We start from the raw sequence: 19,874 nt of genomic DNA on the forward strand, positions 1-19,874 counted from the left end.
ATTCCGGCCTATTAAGATATAAATTAATTAAACCGATCGACAAGCACTACTCAGAAAAATTTCAAAAACGCTAATATTGAGGGTTTTTTGTCACTGCAGTACAACAAAGAATTCTGGAACAACCGATCACAACATCATATTTATCTCAAAATGGTATTAAGAAAACCATTGTCTCGCCTAGTAAAATAAGCAATCACATTGCTCTATTGACCAAGAAAATGAAAGGGTTACAGGTTTCGGAAAATGGCGACAAACCTTCCCATTTTTTTTTTAAAAAAAAACTTGAATTTTTTTTGCCCACTTAAATAATATAACAACTGGACAGGTTTGGTATCATCATAATTGTACTGATGATAAGAATCATATTGGAGAAATCATTTTTACCACATAGTGTACAGCGTAAAAACAATTCCCAAAAAACAATGCCAGAATTGCAAGTTTTTTTCACAATGTTGCAGTACTTGGAATTTTTTTTTCCTGTTTTCTAGTACACTATGTGGTAAAATGAAGGGTGCCATTCTAAAGTACAGCTTATCTCACAAAAACAAACCCTCATGGCTATGTGGATAGAAAAATAAAAAATGTATGGGTATGGGAAGAAGGGAAGAAAAAAACTAAACCGCAAAAATGGAAATTGGCGGGGTTGTAAGTGGGTTAGGGTGGTGTCACACACAGCGACGACGACAACGACGTCGCTGCTACGCCACCATTTTCTGTGACGTTGCAGCGACGTCCCGTCGCTGTCGCTGTGTGTGACATTCAGCAACGACCTGGCCCCTGCTGTGAGGTCGCCGGTCGTTGCTGAATGTCCTGCTTCATTTTTTGGTCGTCGCTTTCCCGCTGTGATGCACACATCGCTGTGTGTGACAGCGAGAGAGCGACAAAATGAAATGAGCATGGAGCAGGAGCCGGCATCTGGCAGCTGCGGTAAGCTGTAACCAGGGTAAACATCGGGTAACCAAGGGAAGACCTTTCCCTGGTTACCCGATATTTACCTTCGTTACCAGCGTCCGCCGCTCTCGCTGCCAGTGCCGGCTCCCTGCTCTCTGCACATGTAGTTGCAGTACACATCGAGTAATTAACCCGATGTGTACTGTAGCTAGGAGTGCAGGGAGCCAGCGCTAAGCAGTGTGCGCGGCTCCCTGCTCTCTGCACATGTAGCTGCAGTACACATCGGGTAATTAACCTGATGTGTACTGTAGCTAGGAGAGCAGGGAGCCAGCGCTAAGCAGTGTGCGCGGCTCCCTGCTCTGTGCACATTTACCACAGCGACGCGTGTCGTTATGATCGCTGCTGCGTCTGCTGTGTTTGACAGCTAAGCAGTGATCATAACAGCGACTTAAAAGGTCGCTGTTGCGTCACAGAAAATGGTGACGTAACAGTGACGTCGTTGTCGCTGTCGCTATGTGCGAACCCAGCTTTAGAGTGTTATTCCTATCTCCAAGATCCTATCCCAATTTCTACTGTGTACTAATACTATTATCAAATACTTCTAATTAGAAATGTAGTATAGTTGCCCTGATATAGCCATGTCTCTAACCTCATGTGCTTTATCCAGTACTGCCAGGGTTAAGTAGATCCTCTGGTCTCCTGAACTCTGAATGAAAGCTATAGCCAGCTGTTCTCTATTGCTAGTTAGCTGTGCTATAAAGATTTCCCTCCTAGTCCAGGAATGAGCTGGTGAAAGTTTCTGCTTAGCTTGCTGCTAGAGGTAACCTGTGGACCAGGAAGCCATTCAGAGAATATTTGCTGTGTGAAAGTTGTGCTGAGTTTTTCCCTACCTATGTCCTTTTTATTTTTCCCCTCTGGTCAGTTCCTCATTATTACCTCTTGCTGATTGGCTGGCTTTGTATGATTGCTGTTTATTTTAGCCTTGTCTGTCTAATCCTCTCTGTGTCATGAACCTAGAGTGAGACTAGCGTTCCTGCTGCCCTGCACACTATACAGGGCAGCAGGAACTGACAGGGCTGAGTCCAGGAAAATACAGGGATAGGCATGTGATCAGCGACTGTGTGAAAGAACCCATATAGGGACATTAGGAAGTGCAGGGATCAGCCTCAGGTGAGTTTAGGAGGTGGCCCTGCTCCCCTTTCCTTAGCGCCAGGGCCCACCGTTATATCATGTACCCTGTGTGTTGCGGCACTCGCCAGGAGTTCCCATGTACCTAGTGGAAAACTGGTAGTCACTGCATGACATACGCTCAGAGAATGGACAGAAGACAGGTGATAGAGGAAACGCAGGTGCTGAAGTTGTGAATGATGCAGCGGCCATGTCCTACAGCAGAGTGCAAGCTACAGTACTCAGTATGCGATGTCTGAACTGGACAAGATTTTCTTGGCCCAACATCAACAGTCTCATGAGGCTGTTGAATTTCAGACATGTGAAGCCAAACTAAGTAGGTAATCTGGTGGAATTGTGTCACCCAGGGAAGGGGGCACTCGGTCCCGGGCGGTTGCAAATGGAAATGTCACTCTTCTGACCGTTGCCCGGTCCTGTGCCCTGGGGCTTCTTTGTAAAAGGGGAGTATTTACAGGGGAGAAAAGAGTTAATGTTCGTGACGCCAACTGCGGGTTGTGGTTAAAGGTAGAGAACCGTCGCTGCTGAATGTGGGTACTTTATTTAAATAGCCACTGGGTTAAATACACAAGTTATCAAATCAGGACAGCAATATTGCGCATCAGGGTCACCATATGCGAAAAAAATTAAAATTTAACTTTTAATTAATTTATTTATAAAAATGAGGATAATCCAGGTCCCATAAGCCATGGACCTCACTCCCAATGACATGCACGTGGCAGGAGCGGCCGTGCTTATCGCTCGTTGGGAGTGAGGTCCATGGCTTATGGGACCTGAATTGGATTTACCGCATACATGACTCCTTATTGAGTCTATGTTTATTGCATATGATGAATTTTTGGACTAATTTTTAATGAGACCTGAGATGCAATTGCCACAATTATAAGCTCCCCTGATGAGTTTGCTTTTCTAACGAAACGCGTTGGGAGGTACATTTTCTTAATCATGAGGTTCCGCCAGGAGGATGCCTGAACCCATTCGAATCTAATATGTGGTATATCAGAATTTGGTGAGATAAATCCATTTCTTTATTTATCAGTGGACTTTCTGAAACTGGCACCTGGTTTATGGGTGAGGAAAGTTCCACCTTGTATAGCGGTACTAGCTTGTTTATGGTTTGCATTGAACCCTTGAAAAAGTAGGAGGGGCCAAACCTTACTTGTATTGTTTGTCCTTTTATTAGTGAGGATTATCCTCATTTTTATGAATAAATTAATTAAAAGTTAAATTTTAATTTTTTTCTCATATGGTGACCCTGATGCGCAATATTGCTGTCCTGATTTGAATGTGGGTACTCCCAGAGCTGGGGGTGGTAGCAGCAATGATGTTTGGCCCTCCGCAGGTAGGGTCGTGCCTGGAAGATGTGACAGGGTAATAACGGAGACCACACCAGGGTGTCTTGAACAGTCTGTACTCACTCAGACCCTTAGATTACTTGTTCAGGTCCCTTAGAGTATCAGTACTAATGTAGAGCCAATGACCCAGGTTGCTCTGTTCCTGGCACTCTCTATTGGTTGGGTCCCCGTAGCGTGGAGCGTTTGGGGCCCGACTTACTGTCTCCTTCTCCATACGTAATGCAGTGCGGACCCTGTGGGGAGTTAAGTGTCCGAAACCCGATCCTAGTTTACTGCTGATGCCCCCGGATTATTTGGTTCGGTGAAGTCCATGAAGGTGTCCTCACCGGTCAGGCATTTATCAAGCCATGTAGAACTGGCGCCTGATCTAGGGCCCTGTGCCCCGTGCGTGCTCCGGTCCCAGCGGTACTTGTCCGTACCCGCCCTGGCGACCTCTCTCCCATGCCCTCGGGGGTCACTGCTGCACGGACCCAGCTCCGGCACATCCACACACCTCTCTGTGCGCATCACTTCTCTCGAATCACTGCTGACCTCTCCCACCAGGCTGGCTAATCCCGGAACTCGTTCCTTCCATGGCGACCATCCGCTTACATGGTTAACCCTCTATGCCCGATGTGGAGTGGAGAACTAGGATTTTGGTTGTGCTTTGGTGGTAACGGCACTTGTACTCCAGGTCCCAGGGGGTAGGTCCTGCATCCCCAAGAGGATGCAGTTCCTTGTAGTGCCCTGAGTGGCTCAGGGGCGCTACAGAATTAATAAAGAGCCATATCTTTAGGCACAATTCCTCCTTTTAGCCAGTGGAGTTATTGGTTTTGGGGCAGGGGGGTGATAGGGGATGGCCCCTCAAAAACGTTTGCAAGCCTGGTACAATATACTTGAAAACTTGAAGTCACCTTGGCATAACCAAAGTGGAGGAGAACTCTTGAGATCTGTGACCTCAGTCAAAGTGGCTCCATCTCCTGGAAAAAAGTCTGTTGAATCGGCCACGTCTGCACCATCTTGATTCACTAAACAGAACGGGTCAATTCTCTGTTATCTCCCATACACAGTAATATTTCCATTCAAAGTATAACAAATAGGCAGATAAGTTGACCAATTAATTTCCTATATCAAAAAAATTGCATGTTCCTATGAAGTCTATAGGATAATTACATGTTAGAGAGCTACACAGGATACAATACAGCCCGACACCTAATGGCTCAGCAAATTACAATTCTACCACAAAAAGCAATTGTGTGAACACAAGTCTGGGTGCAATAAATGTCAGAATGATAACAATGCAATTATACCTGACTTTTCCCGCCAAGCATAAACATTTTCTAACTACTAAAATCAAAACGATGGCCTGTTCTTTTATGTGCCTCTAATAATGGTGATAATCATTTTCTGCCTGTGTGTCCGCCGCTCTGCATTGTACACGGCAAACCGGGCGGTCACACCGGTCATTACGAATCAGACACATAAGTTATTATGAAAGTAATCGTTGTAGCCATGCAGACGTTTTACAAGAGGATTCATAAACTTCTTTCCCATCACTTTCTTATGTTTTAGTATCAGATACTTATTAATATTTATAAAGATCACCACTGCCAAACAGGGGGACCCTGTGACCATTATAGGAATCTTTCTAAAGTCCTGCCCTCCATTCATACAGGACATGTACAAGGACATTACAGCCTATAGAAGTAGTGAAGCGCTGGTATCCCTGCACCCCTTGCTCTCCTCTCCACAGGGACGCACACTCACTCACCACCGAGGCAGGCTCTCTCCATGCAGCACTCCACGTGGTTGCCTCCTGCTTCACTCTCCCAGGGCCTGTCCATGTGGCACAGGTCCTCCAGAAGTGCTCTTAGGCCATGTGCATGCACCGCTGCGCTTCTCTTAAAAAGGCTAGGACATCACTCGCAGGAAGTGCCTCTCAGTCTATCCCTGAGAGGCACTGGATACTTGAGGCACTCTCTCACTAAAGCAGATGCCTGATTAACGCCCTTGTTTAGTTAGTTGTTTGTGCCCTAGCCAGCTAGTTGTCAGGTCTGTCCATTATGTCCTGTCTTGTCCTACCTGTATCTGGTTCCAACTCATCCTGACCTGTTGGCACCTGGCTCCAGTCTGTTCTGTCCTGCCTGTACCTGCCTCCAGCCCATCCTGCACTGTTGGCACCTGGTTGCAGTCCATCCTGTCCACCTGTACGTGGCTCCAGTCTGTCCTGCCCTGTAGGCACGTGGTTCCAGTCCTGTCCTGCCTGTACGTGGCTCCAGTCTGTCCTGCCCTGTAGACACGTGGTTCCAGTCCTGTCCTGCCGGTACATGGCTCCAGTCTTGTCACGTCCCCACCGGAGTCCGCTCCTGCGACTTCTGCTCCAATCGCCAGACGACGCCATGTCCCACCATGGATAGTGCTGGTGATGGGAGAGGAGTCGGTGCCCGTGGCTCTGCGGAGCACAGGCTCCGCTCATCCACTAGGCTGGGTTTCCCTGGAACCTGCAGTACCACTCGCTGACTGTAGGTGGCGTGTGTCTTCCAGCTGAAGTTGCCAATATTCACCTGCAGCCAATGGGAAGACACCACACCCTTCTTATTCCCCCTCCTGTCGCATGACCACTGCCAGATATAGTTCTGTACTCCTGGTTCATGTGCTGTTTGTATTTTGATTCCTGTGCGCTGACCTTTGCTTGTTGTTTGACTACCCTCCTGCCTGTCGTTTTTGCACCTTGCTGCCAGTTCCGGATTTGACCTCTGCTTTGTCTCCTCACTACGCCCTTGCCTGCCGATTCTGTTCTTGTTTAGCATCTCCTGGTTTTTGACCCTGCCTGACGACCACAGACTACAGCCTATCACAGGTAGTGATCTCTGGGGCTCTCTGTAATTCCAAATCCCTGTATAGGGGTTAAAGGGTTGCAGAGTTCTTGGGGTCCTGCTTTGTGAGCGACTTTTCTCTAGACTCCCCTTACAGCCTGTCTGAGTCTGTGGCTCCAATCAGGCATTACAAGTATGTCCTGTCCTGTTGGTACCTGCTACCAGTCCGTTCTGTCCTATTGGCTCTAGTGACTCTGACTGTGTCTGTTCTGGCCGTGCCATCTGCCTCAGCCACTCTGGTGGTTCCAGCCTTGCTAGAGACTCTTATTCTGTGGATACTGGACTGTGAGGATAATGAGTAACCCCTTAAAAAATGTGTAGTTTCATCTACTGTTAATTTTACTGTGGTTCAATTTATTTAAAGTTGTTACAGTACAAGGCCAGAACCCCACTCCCAGTGTGGTGGAGGCCAGCACGACTTGGTTAGGAGGAGGTGACCCCCAGAAGGGGGAGGCGGGTGGGGATTATGGGTCAGTTGGAGCATATATAGGCCAGCCTGGGGGCGGAGGATCCCTTTGGCCTGTGCTTTCTTGGGATTGTCCTGCCCTCCCTCCTTAATTTTAGTGATTGCAGGATCATGGTGTCTGTTGGCAGTTAGGGTGGGTAATCGAAGTTGGTGTAAATTGTTACTGGGGGGTTCACAGAAACATGGATCCCTTTTATTGGCTGGTTTGGATGGTGGTCTGGTGATTTGAGGGACCGCTGGCAATGGAATGTCGGGTCCCGGGTTTGGTAGTTATCTCTTACACCCCTTTTATTAGTGCTCCGGAGTTGGTGGTTACGGCTGGGAAGAAGTGTGGTTCAGGGGGAAAATAGTGTAAATAAGGTACTAGTTAATCACCAGATTTATGAGCTTCAAGAATCACACCATATTTAAGTTAATTTTCTGTGTGTATATGTTAAATAAAAGGCTGCTGTGGCCATTTCATACAACTTTGTAGTATGTATTAATTTATTAAGTTATAAAGGGGTAAGGTAAAAGGTATTGGGGGGGTGGGACAGGACACACCGTAGCTCGACTATACCAAAGTCATGAAAAAAAGGTCTGATATGCTCCAGAAAAAGCTCTATGCTCATATACTAGCTGTCTGGTTTTACAGAAATGGTTGGCCAGGAAGCTAATACAGGGTGCAACATTACACACTTCATACACTGTATAATGGGGGGTTTATTTGCTTGCTGGTCTTCAAGGTAGCGTACAGGATGACAGTTCCTTAAAAAGTCCAGCAGTTTATTAAAGCACATAAACCGCTCCTCAGAAACAACACTCACAGAATACAGTCAGTTACCTTCATGGTTGGCCCTCACAGGTTTCAATACCACTTCCAGTATCCAACTGACCCTAGTCAGATGAAGCGAACCCTCTTAATCTCAGGGGGTCCCTTTAGATAGGTTTCTATGCCATTATCCCATGTCCAGCAGCCTCTTTTCCTCTCCCAGAGGCTGCTCCTCAGACACCCAGATTTCTGGTCTGTCCTTGTCGCAGTACACCTGCAGCGGTTTTGATATTTCCAGTATCGGAGTGGCGCTCCCACAGCCTCCACTGACTCACTTCTAGCCAGATGAAGCCAACCCCCACTTTCTTCAGCTGGGTCCTTTCCAGAAGCTTCAACCTCTATGAGTTTAGCAGTCTCTCCACTCTGGTTCAGAGGCTGCTACTCACAAACACACTCTGCCTGCCATGTGCCAAACAACCTCATTAAGACACATGTCAGAAACACCCATAGGTGGGGAATGTGGATGGTCAGTCCCACCCATCTCTCCAGCCACCCATGAACCTGGCCCTATGAATGCTATAACAACATTTGTGACACTACAAGTACCGTCACGGACTTCCAGGTTTACACCATTTCTGTGGTACATACCGGCCATTAACTATGTAGCTGGTTGCTTTCTTACAAGGCATAGCGTGAGTAGGATGGGTGTCTTATCCATGTATCACAATATAAATAAGCTCTCCACAAGAAGGAATATTAATTTGTTTTATTTAACATGAGATTGTTTTCTTTCTTCTAGAGGAAAGGTAATTTGCATACATTTAGCAAAAGAGCAATGCCTGTTGAGTTAAGCCCCCCATACAAATTAATCTAGCATTGACCATATCCAATGGGTTCGGGCGACAATCTAATATGTACGGGGACCCCAGACAGATGATTGTCATGGAAGTGAAGAATTCCACATGCCCTATATCAGATTGGAAATCAAATTGGTACCCCTGAGATAAGCAGTGGCTTGCTCGCACTCTTAGAGAGCCCAAGAGCACTTGGCAGACTGAGTGCTCCTGTGTAAGAGGCACAACCAAAATGGTGAAAATTAATCACTAGTAGTCTTCTTTTAAAGAGGCTGTTCAATAGAGGATAATCTGTTATTAAAAGACTCAAAACCATCATAAATAACAAAAATGTACCTGTCGTTTCTGAGTTGTTCAGTGCTCCGACAGCGGTGACCAGTTCTTGTTGAGGTATTGAGGTACTCGATGCACGTTGACTGGCAATCAATATTCTACTCTTTGCAGATGGCAACCTGGAGACTGCGCCCAATCCAAGCTGCGGTCTTAGGATCATGGTGGATCTATAAAAGCTTGGTGGAACTTCATAATGGGTAAATGTTGAGGGACAGAAGTCATCTTTTCTCTGCCTTTCACCTGTCTGTACACAAGAAACACAAAGTATATAGTGTAATGGATCCAAAGTACGCTTGAAATAATATTATATTTCATTTATCCTTGAAGTCACTAGGTGACTGGAGACTACTGGGGCGATTCTATCACATTTCTTTTAGGTATTACAGCATATTTTTTTCTTGAGATATCTTAAGCGGCGACAGCATGAACTTAACACTAGGAGTTTCCTTCTTCCTGACAGAGGCTACAAAAATAACAAAAAATAGACCGTGCTAAATTATTTGCTAAAAATGGTCACAACAGTTGAAAAGGAAAAGTTGCTGTGGATTTTGTCAGTATGATACATGTGAAGTATGGTACATAAAATATATTAGACAATCATATTACTCTACACAGTAGAGAGGTTTAAAATAAATGTATTGCATTTTATTAGGTAGAACGGCTTATATTTCAACGGTCATTTCCTGGGGTATATAAAATTTCCAGAGTAAAAAAAAAGCAAGTTTCCATTCCCCATTTCTTTTTTTTTTCTAGCTGTTGTTCATACATTAGCTGGTGGGATATAGACCCTCTCAGATAGCTGCCGGACACTTTTTGGAGGGGAGATATGTATCACAGAGATGATTATCCTCATTGATGTCAGGCTGGAAGCAAGCTCCAGTGCGTATAATACAAAGAGTGTTACTAGGGCATGGTAAGGGCCGGGTTTATGAGCAGTCAGAGAGAATAGTGAGACTGGCTGGTCCCATACCTTCACCTCGCAGCGTGGTATGGTGGACATAGTGATTAGCTGTCTGTGTGTGGAGGTGAGAAGTACTCCTGTGATCAGCTAGCACCATATCTAACAGGGGAAAAGAAGGCCCAGTATGACCTGGCTCTCGAGGATGTGAAAGAGTACGCCAAGTTGAAAACAAATATCTTGGCATGTCTAGGAGTAACCCTGCCTGTAAGTGTGCAACGAGTGCACCATTGGGATTATTGCAGTGACAAACCTCTCCACTCCCAAATGTTTGACTTATTACACCTGGTCCTGGTTAAGAAGTGGTTGCAACCAGAAACTTCTTCTCCAGGGCAGATGAAGGAAAGAGTTGTCAAGGACACTTTCATACACTCCCTTCCAAGGAGGTTCAGTCCTGAGTTGTCCAGAGAGATCCCAGGAGTGATGATGACCTGGTGGGCATGGTATAAATGTACCCGGCAGTTGAGAAGTCTTTGGGGAAACAAGGGACTGAAGGTTATCCGTACTGGTGTTCCAGTCGTGAGACTGACACCCAAAAGAAAGAAACTAGAGCCACAGATGGGGCACGACTGGAGGCCCAGAGGGCGTCTGAGGTGTTGCAGAAAGCACTAGCTAATAATGTAATTTGTTGGAGGTGCCATGACCCAGGTTACATACCTGCCCATTGTCTCAGTCTCTCTGAGACAATAAACTGCATCAAAAGGTCGCCGTTGCTTGTATTATGTATAACGAGCCTGCAGTGCTAACTCTCCACCTAGTGGACTTAAGAAGTTTGGTGACTCTAGTAAGGCCACACTTCCTCATGGGCTGATTTCTGCAAAGATGGTGGGCGTCATATATATCCATGAGGAAGCTAAGAACTATCCTGTGGCCCAGATGGACATTAAGACAAACCGTGGCACTCAGTCCTAAGAGGTTGACATAGTCAAGGACTAATTATACCTTATTATAATAGGGTGGAACTGTGCCGTTATGGGACATGTGGGGGAAAAGGGAAGTGCCAGGTTGCTTGGACAACAACAAAGGCACCTTTAAAGAAACCTTGTTTCAGGCTGAGTCTGATGGGTCTCCGTCTCGTTGCTGGTTGGTGATGAAGATGAGGCTAACCGCCCTGAGGCCAACATTCCTGAGCTGGGGGAGTCCGTGGGAACTTTGGAACCACCCAACTCAGGGGCCTAACTCTTAAATGTGTCATATAATAGTGTGACCATTTTAAATGGGGTTGATCAAAAGTCGGGGGCCGACACCGGATGTCGTAAATGGGGATTTATTATATCGTATTAGCAAGCAGAGAGGTGAGGAACTAGAGAGTTGTTGGTAACAGGACCCTCCAGATGTAGGGTGCTAGATAAGCCCATACTCATGTCTTATGTCATCATCTGGGGGTAGACAAAACACAAGAATGGATCCTCCAGAGATTATACTGGACCGGATGTCACTGAGAGATTCTTTGCAGGGCCTAGGCTATCCCACCTGCCAGCTAGCTGCCCTGTTTGCTCTCTTCCGTAGACACTTAGTGCCATTATCCATCATGGAAGTCCCATTTGATCGCATAGCAATGAATTTAGTAGGTCTGGTCAACTACACCAGAGGGCATCAGTGTGCCTAGTGGTCATGGATAATGCAACAAGGTACCCAGAGGAAGTACCACTGAGAAATTCCCATTTTTTTAAAATTCATACATTATCACATATTATGAAATTCCTGTTGGTTAGCACTAACAGCCAAAAAACCCCCATACAATTCTCTTTATTCGGGGAGAATCTGAGGTCTATGGAATTTAGGAAAATGCATTATTTCTTCTACACAATACAGAGCACCATGGTAGGAAAAGCAATGTAACCGCAATGACTATAATTCATAAAAATATTCACATGCTATGTCAATTTCCAGACATCCACTGACACTTCTGTCTTAGTAATTATGTATATTCCCTACAATATAACAATTCTATAAATCTTATCACTGTATTTTTCCACTGTTATTCCTCATGGAAAAGTATAAAAAAAACTGTCAGAGATCAATAGATCATGTCTCCACACATTCAGCATTCCCCGAACTGACACGGTCACGGCTCCCAGGTGAGTACTGTACTGAGGCTGATGCTGGGGACAGAGAGGCTGATGCTGCGGGGAGAGAGGCTGATGCTGGGGACAGAGAGGCTGATGCTGGGGACAGAGAGGCTGATGCTGGGGACAGAGAGGCTGATGCTGGGGACAGAGAGGCTGATGCTGGGGACAGAGAGGCTGATGCTTGGGACAGAGAGGCTGATGCTGGGGACAGAGAGGCTGATGCTGGGGACAGAGAGGCTGATGCTGGGGACAGAGAGGCTGATGCTGGGGGAGAGAGGCTGATGCTGCGGGCAGAGAGGCTGATGCTGCGGGTAGAGAGGCTGATGCTGGCGCAGCATGGCGGATGGAGCACGTTTGGGAGTGCACAGCATGGGAGATGGAGCACGATGGGGGATGCGCAGCATAGGGGATGGAGCACGATAGGGAGTGCGCTGCATGGCGGATGGAGCACGTTTCGGAGTGCGCATGATGGGAGATGGAGCAGGATGGGGGGTGCGCAGCATAGGGGATGGAGCACGATGGGGAGTGCGCTGCATGGGGGATGGAGCACGATGGGAAGTGCACACCTCCCCCCAACACACACACGCGTGCGCACTGCACAACACACCACACACACACACTGGGAACCACAAACAACTGCCCTACACAGACACCCACACACAGACAACGCTGCACACACAAATATACGCACATACCGCACAACACACACATTGCACAAAACATACCTCCCCCCAAAACACACCACACACACACAAACCGCGCAACACACACACACAACGCTACAGACACACAGCGCTCCACAAACAACGCAACACACAAACAACACCGCTCTCACCCCCCGTCACACCCAGACAACACCCAGAACATGTACAGCGCCCTACACAAACACTTGGTAACTACACACAACAACATCTATATATATATATATATATATATATATATATAACAAAAATCATACATGAACTACACAATACGTAAATTCTAGAATACCCGATGCGTAGAATCGGGCCACCTTCTAGTATATATATAAACGACCGCCATTAAACATATACCATTTCTTTAAATAATATGGTTATAATAGTTGGAATGGTCTCACCAAGGACTTGCGGGCTTCAAAATTTTCTCTCTCTCTTTCTCTTTCTCTTCCTCTTTCTCTCTCTCACATCCCGGATCCGACTCCCCATTCATTTACATAGCCACGGATTCCGGATCGGATCCGGACTTTGGCGGCAACCCGATCCGGATCCGTCGGACCCGGATTATAGCCGATCCGCTCAACTCTATATATGTTTAATGGCGGTCGTTTACACCAATTATCTACACATTAGATAATATTGGAGGTACAGAGTGGAGGGCGGTTCCCTGTACATGTGACCTCTAATATAGTACTGAGGTGACATAATAATGACCCAGTCTAGATAGTGTTTTGTGCGCTGTACCGAAACCAGGGTCCATTTGAGCTTGGTGACCACTGCTTTGGGTATTCCTATTTTATACTCACGTTTTTATGAGGTTTACTTGTTTTAAATGAGCACCATTAAAAGTTATATTTTATGTTTAGTGTGTGGTTGCACAATGTCAACACATCTTGCTATTTAAATTTGTCTTTTGGTAGTGTGAGTTGGTATCTTGCTATATAAGTAGAACACATATGGGACCTGACAGGTTCCCTTTAAGCATTTTCAGAAAGAACAAGGATAAGAAGAAAAAAGGAACTATTGCGAGAACAAGAAAAAATTCTTATCTGAGAATGTCAGCAGGTTTTTTTTCCCTACATCATGCTGCTCTTGGATTATTTTTAAAAAAAACCCAACAACCTGGTAACAGATTTCCTTTAGGAGGCTTGTCTATATCAGGAAAACAAACAGAGAAAAACATAACAAGCTCATTGACACATATACAGGGAAAGACACGTTTCCCCTCAAAATAAGCCCTAGCAGGATTTTTCTGCCTTTTTGGAGTATGCTTAAAATATAAGACCTACTCCAAAAATAATCCCTAGCCGCGATTCATCATACTAGTAGTATCCTGAAATAGGGCTTGGACAGCCCTTTAAGGATATGTAACTTTTATTGCTGTAAACTGGAAAAAATATAGTCGCATGTAGTTAAATGTATGTTAATGCAAAATGAATATTCACCCCTTCACCCGCCCATACCTCTCTGTCGGCATCAGTCATGGGGTCACCCTTTAATGCAAAATGAATATTCACCCCTTCCTCTCCCACTCCTCTATGCAGGTATCAGTGATTGGGTCGTCCTTTAATGCAAAATTAATATTTACCTCTTCCCCCACTCACCCTTCTGTGCCAGCATCAGTGATTGGGTGCAGACAGTTTCCTATTTTACTTGCCCTAGGACCAGCGGCTCTACTGACCTGAGCATAAAAGCTAGCCAGTCCGAGGATTGCGATACGTTGGCGAGTAATATGACAATCTGACTGCATCCTATCACTAATGCCAGTGCAGAGAGGTGGGTATGGGAAGGGGTGAATATTCATTTTGCATTAATGGGAAATTAATGCAGCAGTCTGACTGCGCACAATCACTGACGCCGACACAGAGGGCTGGGCATGGAACGGGTGAATATTTATTTTGCATTATCGGGCGACTCAATCACTGATGCCAAAAAAAATATAAGCTATCCGCTAAAAACAAGCCCTAGTGCATCTTTAGGAGACAAAAGTAATGTAAGACCCTGTCTTATTTTTGGAGAAACACGGTAGCAACGTATCAGATCATTGCATTTATTAATAAGTAATATACCGTGAAATTACCTGTGATAAAGTAATATAAAACTCATCATAGCCATGTCTGGCTAAGTGCCATAACTGAGCATTGCTGCAAACTAAATTGCAATGTTATTTTTACTATCATGATCAAGGGAAATGGCTCAGAACACTGACTTAATACATACTGTCACAGAGATTAATGAATGTGGGTGTACAGGAAAAATCCCACAGATTATCTGTCCCTATATTTAGCCCAAGGTGCAAGCATTGTATACAACCTGGAAAGCAAGCAGCTTGAGCTGCCATCTCTATTGTCTGTTTGCCTCCTGGCACATGTTGTCTAAAAACTGTTGGGAAGAACACCACCCTCCTCTCCAAAAAAGAAAAACTTGACCGTCATCACAGCAGAAAATGCATGTTTTATATGCTGTTTTTCTAGGGGATGTCCATTAGTGGACAATCCGTTTTTAATACCTGCAATCCAGTACTTATCTAATCCAGACTTATTTTATCTCTAACCCACTCTTTTCCACCGGGTACCATAACAAGAGGGATTACTGTGAACACTAACCAAAGGCTATAGAAAATAGACTATCGCTTGAGCTAAAATGTTCTGTGTTTCAGAAGGTTTCAGACAAACTTAGTTTGGCGCCATCTCTGAGTCTGTGTACACACTCCAGCTGAATTGTCCGAGGAAGGGGCTGAGCTCAGGACTTACATTACAAACAGTCTGGCAGAGCTTACATTCCACCAACACCTGTAGAACTGAGCTGGAATATAGCACTTGTCACATGTGGAGTGGATCAAATTGCATACACCAGTCAAGACTTTATCTTTTGTCTGTCTTGTCCCACACTATACCTCTCCCCAAGTCTGTTCATGAGTCGTGACATTATCTCTGGCTACAGCAAACGTCTTCCGGAGAACTCACTTAGAATTCGGCTGTCGTAGGTCCCAAAAATACTTTCTCATGGAAAAGCTGACGTCACTGGAACAAAGTGGTCAATGGCTAGTGCTTGACAGCCTCTGCTATTTCAGGATGGGGAGTTCTTAAGAACTGGATGGTGCTCACTCTTGAATGTCCTCACGCTTTCAATTGTCCCCGGGAACTAACCACACCACAAGATGTGAAAAAGAGTCTTTTAGCCAGAGCCAACAGAGAACCCTGGTGGCCAAAAGCCCCCTACAGAAATCCAGTGAATTCTGTGCTCCCAAATCCAAATACCCTCTCCTTCTGAGCCCAACAATGTGCCTAAACCAAATTTTGTGTCCACATGTTTGACATTACTGTAGTGAGGAGAGCCTACTTAATTTACGGGGTGCGTGTCTCCAGAATCATGAGCTGGGCACAATATATGAGCTCTATAACGTACTTGGAGCTACAATGTACTGGACACTACCATATACTGAGCACCACAATGACAGATTTGCAATTTTCCCTTAGCAACATCTATAGCTGTTTGTTTCTCAAAAACACCCATGAAGACAAAATTGTCACTACACCTGTAGATAAATTCCCAGAGGGGTGTAATTTCCAAAATGGGGTAACGTCTGAGGGTAGTCTACACTGGTTAGCCACATCAAGGGGCCTGCAAAAGCGACATGGCATCTGCTATCTATTCCAGCTCAAAAATTTTGCACTCCAAAAGTGTAATTGATCTCCTTCTCTTCTGAGCCCTGCGGTGCACCCAAACAGTAGTTTTCCGCAACATATGGAGTATCGGTGTACTCGGGAAATTGCATAACAAACTGTATGATGCGTTTTGGACAGTTAAGCGGGGTTTACACGCTGCGACATCGCTAGTACCGGCTAGCGATGTCGAGTGTGATAGCACCCGCCCCCGTCGTACGTGCGATATTGTGTGATCACTGCCGTAGCGAACTTATCGCTACGGCAGCGTCACACGCACATACCTGCTCTGCGACGTCGCTCTGGCCAGCAAACCGCCTCCTTTCTAAGGGGGTGGTTCGTGCGGTGTCACAGCGATGTCAAACAGCAGGCGTCAAATAGAAGTGGAGGGGAGGAGATGAGCGGAACGTAAACATCCTGCCCTCCTCCTTCCTTCCGCATAGCCAGTGGACGCAGGTAAGGAGATGTTCCTCGCTCCTGCGGTGTCACACACAGCGATGTGTGGAGCCGTAGGAACGAGGAACAACATCGCTAATAAGCATTAAACGATTTTTTGTTTCAGGACGACCTCTCCGCGGCAAACGATTTTGACCGCTTTTGCGATCATTTAAGTTCACTCAAAAGTGTCACACGCTGCGATCTCGTTAATGAAGCCGGATGTGCGCCACAAACACCGTGACCCCGACGATAATTCATTAACGATATCGTAGCGTGTAAACCCCGCTTTACCCTTTTGAAAAGGAAAAATTTGGGGCTAAAGGAACATTTTTGTAGGCAAAATGAAATATTTCATTTTTTTCCTTCCACATTGCTTAAATTTCTGTGAAACATCTAAAGGGTTAACCATAGAACGCGCAAGCAATTCAATCTACCATAGAAAACAAATGACCTAGCAGGCCTGCGAGGCCCCAGGTATGCGTTCTAGGGTTAATAAACTTCTTGAATGTTGTTTTCAGCACTTTGAGGGGTGCAGTTTTTAAAACTATGTCACTTTGGGGTATTTTGTGTCACCTAGGCCCCTCAAAGTCACTTCAAATGTGATGTGGTCCCTAAAATTGTATTTCCAAATTTTGCCAGAAAAAAATAGGAAATTGATAATAAACTTTTAACCCTTATAACTTCCTAACAAAAAACAACTATGTTTCAAAAATGATTCTGATGTCAAATAGTCATGTGCCAAATTTTATTTATTAACTATTTTATGTGCTATAAACTACGGTATCTGGTTTAAGGGCATAAAATTAAAATTTTAAAAATTGCTACATTTTCACAATTTTTTTCAAATTTTCAATATTATAATAAATAAACACAAATCATATTGCTCAATATTTACCACTACCATGAAATACAATATGTCTTGAAAAAAACAAATTCAGAATAACTCGGATCCACTGAAGTGTTCCAGAGTTAATATTAAAGTGAGATTGTCAGAATTGAAAAAAAAAATGGCCTGGCCAGGAAGTTGAAAATAGGGTCAGGGGTGACGGGGTTAAGAAAGGCACAAATGAAAAGATGAATATGGTGCAAACAAAAAAAAAATGCACAAAAGCAATGATGAATCAGCCCTTCAAAGTAATAAGACATGTGCAACATTTGTATCTACAGCTTAAGCTTTTTTTGCAGTGGCAAATAGCTTGATTCTAGGGATGTCACTTGCTCATCTGCTGGCTGTAGTTTCAATACAATCAGTATTTTATCAGCAAGAGATTATCACTGCAGGAGTAGGTGTTGTAAGTCATGCAGTCCAGATTATTTGTGTATACCCGCCTGCACCACTGATTGGCAGTTTGCTGACAATGTACACTGGAAGCAGACACTCAATGGTATGGGAGGGGTTATACAGAGATCAGCAGTTAGAACATTCCTATATTTACAGCACATAAAACAGGGATTTTATCAAAACTGCAGCAAGCAGTTCAGTAACTGATGCTGCAATCAATGTTTCAGCCCTTACATCATGTTGCTCTCAGATTCCATAGCATATACTTGTGATAGATTCCCTTTAGCCTGTGTGCGCACGCTGCATTCTTTCATGCATTTACGCAGCGTTTTAAACTGCAGTGTAAACCCATGCGTTCTACTTCCCCAGCAAAGTCTATACGAATTAACCAAATTCCATGCACACGTTGCATAAACGCAGCATTTTGGATACCAAATATTTGACAAAATCGATGCGTTCAACAAAAAACAACATGTCACTTCTTTTGTGTGTTTTGGATGCTTTTCCCTCTGTGTCTGTGGGAGAGAAAGCATCCACAACGCATCCAAACTGCATTCAAAATGCATCCAAAACGCAGCGTTTTGGATGCTTTTTGAAACACACATGCAGTGACAAAGTGCTGCAGTTTATTTGTCACTCTAGAACGCAACGTGCGCACATAGCCTTACAGGCAACCAAGAGCGGGCCTGGGTGTATATTGCTAATCCCTGCCAAGCAGTCGCAGCCTATAGTAGCATAGATAAAGAGATCTTTAGAAAAAGTATTTCTAAAGAACCTTTATGATATGCTAATGAGCGCAGGGACTAGTCGCAAGGGCGTTACTTCCCTTGGCTAGTTGGTCCGCATAGCATGTCAGCACGCCCCTGTGGGTGTGCTAAATGCTAATGAATGTGCAACGTCAGAGGCATGGTCACTCTCACCTCTCTGCTGCTACCAAGGCCTACGCTGATTTTTGGCTCAGTGCGCATGACCAGAACATCCCCAGACTTTCAGTCATGTGCACTACACTGGTTTGAAGCTGAGAGGCATACACCTGGCGTCATAGTTCCCATGACCGAAAATCCGGGGACTTCTGATCATACGCACTGAGCCGAATACCCACGTCGGCTGCGGTGGCAGCAGTGAGGTGAGAGACACTGTAGTGCCCCACAGGGTAGGTGGTTAACCTACTCGTTGCCGGGCCTTTTCAAGTCGGGTCAGGCGATGTCATCGGTGTCCTCGCCCGGTTCCGTTGCCCCGAGGCGTACAGTAAATAGTGGGGAAGCGGGAAGTTTGGGGAGAATTTGTCGTGACGCCACATGGGAGTAGCTGCTGCTGTAGGATTCCTCACCGGGGCAGGTGTTATGGCAGCCGAGATGGTATCGCTCCCCACAGGCGGAGCTGGCCCCGGGTGGATGATGAGGGTTTTAATGTCTGTTGGCCCCTAAGTGCTGGGCGGCGATGCCGGTAAGGACGAGCCGGTACAGTCTCTGTGGGTTCAAGGTGTAGTTTAATCACAGCTTCAGTCGCCAGCCCAGTAGCACTGGTCACTGCCGTGATGGGCTCAAGTCGATCCCGGATCCGTGGAAGGTCAGAATCGGTGCGGTAGTCTGTTGGCCCTTCCTCACTGCGCTTTTTAGTGCGGGTCCCTGTGGCTTGAAGCACTTAGAGTCCCTTCCGTACCAGGTTGAATACTGTTCCCTATGCCAGTAGCGTGGATCCCCTTGAGTCTGACCATGAATGAGGCCCGGGAGTCCTATGTGCCACTTGGCTCTGGAAACATGGGTGGTCGAAGAAGCATGGAACCTCTCCGTCCAGCAGAATCTGGTGATGCAACGTGGAATTACACCACCCTAGGGTGCTGCACCCTGAACTACGCTGGTCCCGGGGCAACTGACACGGTATCCTCCACAGCGACCATTAAACTCCTATGTCCCACAGGAGCTACCGGGAAAGACGTCTGCTGACTGTCAGTCCTGCTGGACAACTCTCTAAATTGCTGTGTGTGTGTGACTCCAAGCTCCCTCTGGTGGCTGCACCATCCCCCACCCAGGTCCTAAGCTAGTGGATTGGGGCCCCAGTTGTCGGGCATTCT

The 19,874-nt window shown here is 45.7% G+C and overlaps 1 protein-coding gene across 3 annotated transcripts in view; it reads right to left on the reverse strand.

Annotated features, from left to right (window-relative positions):
- Positions 1-19,874, reverse strand: part of MTUS2 (microtubule associated scaffold protein 2) — a 927,516-nt gene that overhangs the window by 596,000 nt on the left and 311,642 nt on the right. For all 3 annotated transcript variants that reach the window (XM_075337361.1, XM_075337362.1, XM_075337360.1), the window contains exon 3: positions 8,694-8,934. In XM_075337361.1, the coding sequence (XP_075193476.1) occupies positions 8,694-8,934 (241 nt within the window). The remainder of the gene's footprint in view (positions 1-8,693; positions 8,935-19,874) is intronic.

Source organism: Anomaloglossus baeobatrachus, chromosome 2 (genome assembly GCF_048569485.1).
Source record: "Anomaloglossus baeobatrachus isolate aAnoBae1 chromosome 2, aAnoBae1.hap1, whole genome shotgun sequence".
In the NCBI taxonomy this organism is placed as follows: domain Eukaryota; kingdom Metazoa; phylum Chordata; class Amphibia; order Anura; family Aromobatidae; genus Anomaloglossus; species Anomaloglossus baeobatrachus.